Here is a 5,769-nt window from a genome sequence, read left to right as displayed (position 1 = left end):
GTTAACTTCGTGGGAGTTCATAATCAACAGTTATGTAATTTATTAATCTAAACTAACTACTGAACTACTCTTTTTTAAAAAAATTATTAATATATTGTCATGCTAGAACTTCCAGGAGTTTGTTTTTCCCTGCTAGATTTCCCTATTCCCTAAGAAATACACAAGCACTGATTTGGCAGGGTTTTTTATTTTATTTTATTTTCTGTAAAGAAAAAGGTACGAATTCAAGTCTGGCCTTTAGTTTTAGATGAGGTTATCTTAGCGGAAGTGACCTGTTCCCAGTTTTTGTGGCCAGCTTATTGGTGTGACCTGAAATTGCAGAGTATTCACTTGCTTCTAATCTTGTAGCTAAAGTTACTAAGTGTAGTTTTGTCTTTTTCTTGTAGTAATGAATGTTATAACAATTGAAGACTATAAGAGCACATATTGGCCAAAGTTGGACAGTGCCATAGATCAGCTTTTAACTCAGAGTCCTGGTGACTACATCCCTATCTCCTATGAACAAATATACAGGTAAGGAAATCTTAAGTGTTACATTACTTTTTTTTTCTTTGAAGTTAAATGTTTGCTTTATCTCACAACTTGTGCATATGTCATATTTTATGAGGAGGAAAGTGGAAAGGTTATGTGAAGTACAGTATTGTTTAAATGGCTGGAATGAGTGAATAATAGATACATATCTTGACATCCCATGTTATTGGGAATAAATGCTAAAGAATTAAAATGCATAAGTGCTGAAAACATTAACGTTAAAGTAAGCTCCACCACAGTTGCTTAGTGTAATATATGAAGAAATATATTAAAGTCTCAACATCCCTTTCCTCAAAGGGGGAGAAGAGACTGTCATGGTAGGCGTTTGACTTCATGTTTCAAAAGGCTTCTTTGCCATGTCTGATAGGAACCAGTTTGGTGCAGCAGAAGTCAATAGAAGCAGCTGGTGCCAAGGCCCATCCACAGAAACTGTCGCTTGCGTGTTTTGCATCAGGTAGATTTGGTCTGATTTTCCCCCTTGCCCAGCCATCCCACTGCATGTGCAGTGAGAGGCTGTCTGAAGGACTGGCACGAAGTTCAGTCCTTTTCATCTCCATTCTTGTCTGGAGAACGTTTGATTTGTACCTGGCCTGGAGCTGCAGTTTACTTTGCTTTAAAATTTAGTCGCACACCAGAACTGCCCGGCAGACTAAGCTGGTGCACAGTGGTGGGGATGGCAGGGGATTTGCTTCAAAACCACACTGCTGCTCCAAACCAAAATGCTAAGTGCTTTAAAGACCTGGCAGTTTCTCATGAGATTGACTAAAATTCAGATTTTTTTGGTCAGTGACAGGCATCCAGGGTGTTGGTGAATAGGATGGAAACTGGGTTGCTGCTGCTGCTGCATTTACTGGCCAAGATGCTGTTAAAACTACTGGCCCTTGCCAGCAACGCAGCGAGTAGCAGTGCTGTCTTGGGTTTCTTTACCAGTATTGCACTCTGTGAAATAACACTGGCAACTCAGTCACTGATTGCCATTTTTAGAGGCTTTCAGCTCTATTTTCTCCTGCCCAGTTGCTCTCAGCCACTCTGTCTGTTGAGTTTGAAGCTTTGCATTAGGAACCAGATTCAAGAACTGCAGGTGTTCAGTCTTCCCTCTTAACTCCAGTTACAAACTTTAATAAATTTTCCTCTTTCCTCTCCAAACCTTTGGAACTGCTGTTGTCAGGACTCAAAAATCAGCATGTGTATCAGTAATTGAGATGGTAAATTTGAATTGAGAGACATTTTGCAGCGTTAGTGTAAGTAATCAAAATCCTTTTCCTAGCTTGAAATCCACAACGTGTGAACAGCCGTCAGTAAGAGTTAAGCCAACATCTCACCATATTAATCTCTGATAAAGAGGAGGTGGGCAAAATTAATGCTTTAATACCTAGAGTAGATCTGCACCTAGTTAATGATTTTCAGGTAACTGCAGTTTATCTTTTCTATCTTTTTACTGCTCAGAAGTTTTATTTTTAAAGGAATAATGGGTTTGAAGTTTCTTGTAGATAACCTGTCACATCAGGGTGACACTTGATGCAGTATTGTAGTGATGCGCAGATGTCTGTTGCATGTATTTTGCCAAAACAAAAATTATCTGTAGCTTAGTGTTACTGATAAAGCTAGTGTGTCAGTTTTTCTTCTAAAAATTATGTCTGTGGATGTAATTACTCTGACACAGCCACTTCCACCAAGGAGGTTTTTTCTTTAAATTTTATTTTAGAGGATGTCCCTTTGCTTGATTTATAATCTAGGCAACATAGATTGAAGATGGAAGAAAAGATGGAAGAAAAACTGCCTTTTTTTTTTTTTTTTTTTTAATTTAATGATGCTGCTTGCTTGGAGTACTGCAGAAAGTCTGTAGCAGACTTGAGGTTTGGATCCTCTCTGCTTCCCTAGGCTAGTTCTTTAGTCTGAAAATGAGGTGGTTTTTGAAGTGGTTCAAACAGCTACATATCTTTTTAAAATTGTTTTTTACAGTGAAACTGAGCTGAAAAATACAGTGGTCTTTTTGATCATCTTTGTGCTGACTGAAGGAGTCCAGGTTTCCATAATGCAAACACATAATATATTGTTAGATACCCAAACTACTGTATCTGACATGGTCAGTGATAACTGTAGGTGTCTACTCCACAGCAGTGAATGCTAGGAGATAACTTCAGAGGTGTGTATGCAGATGCTTACTACGGGTCAGTTTACCCGTAAGGTATCAAAGTGTGATTAGTGACTGTTTTCATCTTTGAGTCCAAAGCCTGTTCCTAGTCACTTCCTATTAACAGGGTTCAATATATTGACAAGAGAGATGTGAAGGAAACTTTGAGATGAGGAAAATGTGAACAGCTAAGTTGTAGTTCTGGCAGCTGTTACAGCTGCCTCCCAGGTACAATGCAATTAGGTTGCTGTTCTTCAAGACAACAGATCTGAGATCTTCATCCCTCTCAATAAATGCTTCCCTTCTAATGTCCTGCTTGGGTCACCATTTCCAAAGGTGTTTGGTTATGCTGAAGGACTAAGAAGCTGCTGACTTCTTTTGGGTAATAGCAGGGCAAGAATGATTCAGAGAATCAGCTCACAATCAGGAACTGAAAAGAGGATGTGAAAATGGGGAAGGGGCCTCTAAATAGAAGTGTTCAAATGAAATGTAAACACACTTTGCACGTACATGCAGAGATTGGTGTTTGACCACAGTATGTGTTGCAGAAGTAGGTATAGCAATACTGTATGTAATACCATAAAATTCAGTTTATTTACATCATTGCAAATGAAGTGGTCAGCTCGGGGAAGCGGATGTATTCTGGTTAGTTATGGAGCAAACAAACATATGGCTGTTTGCTGTGGTTACCTGGCTGACTGGTTTGTAAGAGATCACAAAAACCAATCTGGCTTTTCTTACTGGTTTTTCTCTTTTTGATCTAAATTAAATTGATATTTTCGCTGTTACTGCATCATACCAAGATGTCTTTTGCACTTGCTTGTTTTTAGGATCTGTTCTTGGTAGACTTCATGTGAAAAAAAACTCCAAAATGACTTTGACTGTTAAATCAAACTACAGATACTCTATTTTTGAAATATAATGAATTGTAGGAGAGGTCTGGAGTATCTTTCGATTTTTATGAAATAGCATGTTTTGACAAGTGAGCAGACTTTGCATTTGGATGAATGCTGTATTTTTGGGGGTTTTTAAGTTGTCAAAGGAAATAAATAAAAACTTCTGAAAGTTACTGATACTTGTAACACCTTCCTCCAGAAGACTTGGAGGCTGGCAGTTACTGAATGAGAGCACTGTCTTGGCCCCTGTAGGCCTGGAGTTGGTGCGTAACCTCTCACTTGCATTAGAAAATTCCAATATCCCATAGTCTGTGGTTGTTTTAATCCCATCTTTGCAGTTTGTTTGTCATTGTACCACCTTCTCAGCTGAGAATTGGAATGTCATAATTCCCCTGCTGAGACACAGTGTTGCTGTACCATAGCTCCAGGCTTTCGGTGCCATTAAAAACCTGCAGAATTCAAGTCTGGGACCTGGACCTTGCTAGTTTGTTTGCACATGCCCTAAGGAGCAGTCTCTGGCCTTAGTTGCTCTCTGTCACAGTACTCCATAGAGAGAGATGGAGGAAGAGGGGAACAAAACAGAGGTATGGAGAGAAGATTTGCCTTACCCAAGATGCCGGGTGAAGTCTTCCTGTGCCTCTTGATTATTGTCAGGGAGCTGTCAAAATGCTGACTTCAAAGAATGGAGGCACTCCAGAGGAGTAAAAGCTGTGTGGTACAGATAATGGTGGTGTTGGTGCTGATGATGATGACTACCTTAATATAACTACTTGCTGAAAGTAATATATGTATTTGTTTTACAACTGTGGTAAACATGTTTTCAATACATTTTGCAGGTATGTTATGTTGCAGTATGAGAGCAATAAAATGTTCTTAAAAAAACAAAGGTAGCACTGAAGACCAGAGTTAATACAGCCAAGCCATGCAATGTTGAATTCAAGTTTTGTTGCTCTTTCTCTGCATCTTTGTTTATTATGAAAATACAGGGTTTTCTGAGAATTTAAGTAGCAAAAGAATGAAGTAACATGCTTAGAATTTCTGCCATTTCTTTGTAAAATACCAGCACAGTTTTGGTGCAACTTCTATGACTGCTTGTCAGTGTTGCCCTTCTTTTAAAAAGAGTTTTGCCCTAGAATATGCATGTAATCCTTAAACCTGCTTATTTTAATGGAGATTTCATTCACATAGGAGAGACAAAAGTCAGGATTAGGAGTGTGCTGTTGACAGAGTTGTCCTGGCTGTTCTGAAGTGCGATATAAGAGAACTCATTGTAAGTTAAAGTGAGGTCGGGGAGGGGGAATGGGACGGACACACTGGGGCTTCCAGAGAGACTTAAGAGTCTGCTGGAGCTCATTCCAGGCTTAGGACTGTATTTAAAAGTTCAGCAATCATTCAGTTAACTCTATAATAATCCTCTAAATTGAGACTTGAACAAAATATTTTGAAGTCTGTTACCCTTCATTGCAAACTGTTGTAAGTTCATTGTTTGTTCCTATATTTGTTTCTGCAGTTGTGTGTATAAGTGTGTATGCCAGCAGCATTCGGAACAGATGTATAGTGACCTAATAAAAAAGATAACTAACCACTTAGAGAGAGTCTCAAAGGAGCTGCAGGTAAGAAGCTGCACAATCTAATTCTGTCTTTCCTGGGATCTATGATTATATCAGAGCAGCATGTAGATGGCCCATGGAGGGGATTGCCATTAAGACTGATTTACACTAGCTTACTAAATTGTGCGCTACTGCATTCACTAACTGGCTGTCAGACAGAATACCAACTGCTAGATCCAATTGTACGACACTGATTAGCCTCAGAGATCTGAACCACGTGGAGAGCAGTGGCTAAACTTGAACATGTAATATGGAATCAAAGATTAGAGAATGGAAAATCTACAGTGTAATCTAGGATGTAAATGCTTATGGTCCGTGTGCATCACAAGCAGCACAAATCTAAAGGGAAAAATTGAAGTGAATTAAATACGAATTATGGAGTATAAATTAGAAATTGTTGCATATGAACGTTTTGTGCTACAGTTTATTCTGCATTTTTCTTGCCTATCTCTAGATGTCAGTGGTTTACAGCAGTCCTAATACAGTTTGAATATCCCTATCCTTCTCTGCGTCTTATTTGTGCATCCATGTTTGCTTTCATGTGTGTTCTGTGTTGAAAATTCCTTTTAGGCTAGAATCTCCAGGCATGTTCTTGAAA

At 38.9% G+C, this 5,769-nt stretch overlaps 1 protein-coding gene across 1 annotated transcript in view; it reads left to right on the top strand.

Moving 5' to 3' along the window:
• The first annotated feature begins 388 nt into the window (after positions 1–388).
• Positions 389–5,769, top strand: part of CACUL1 (CDK2 associated cullin domain 1) — a 42,531-nt gene continuing 37,150 nt past the window's right edge. Inside the window, exons 1-2 of the mRNA XM_010162070.2 lie at positions 389–513; positions 5,072–5,174. Coding sequence (XP_010160372.1) covers positions 389–513; positions 5,072–5,174 — 228 coding nt within the window. The remainder of the gene's footprint in view (positions 514–5,071; positions 5,175–5,769) is intronic.

The sequence above is a fragment of the Antrostomus carolinensis genome, unplaced genomic scaffold (assembly GCF_000700745.2).
Source record: "Antrostomus carolinensis isolate BGI_N321 unplaced genomic scaffold, ASM70074v2 scaffold2122, whole genome shotgun sequence".
NCBI classification, from domain to species: domain Eukaryota; kingdom Metazoa; phylum Chordata; class Aves; order Caprimulgiformes; family Caprimulgidae; genus Antrostomus; species Antrostomus carolinensis.
Note: the sequence above shows the minus strand (reverse complement) of the source record. Positions and strands in the feature narration are given on the sequence as shown.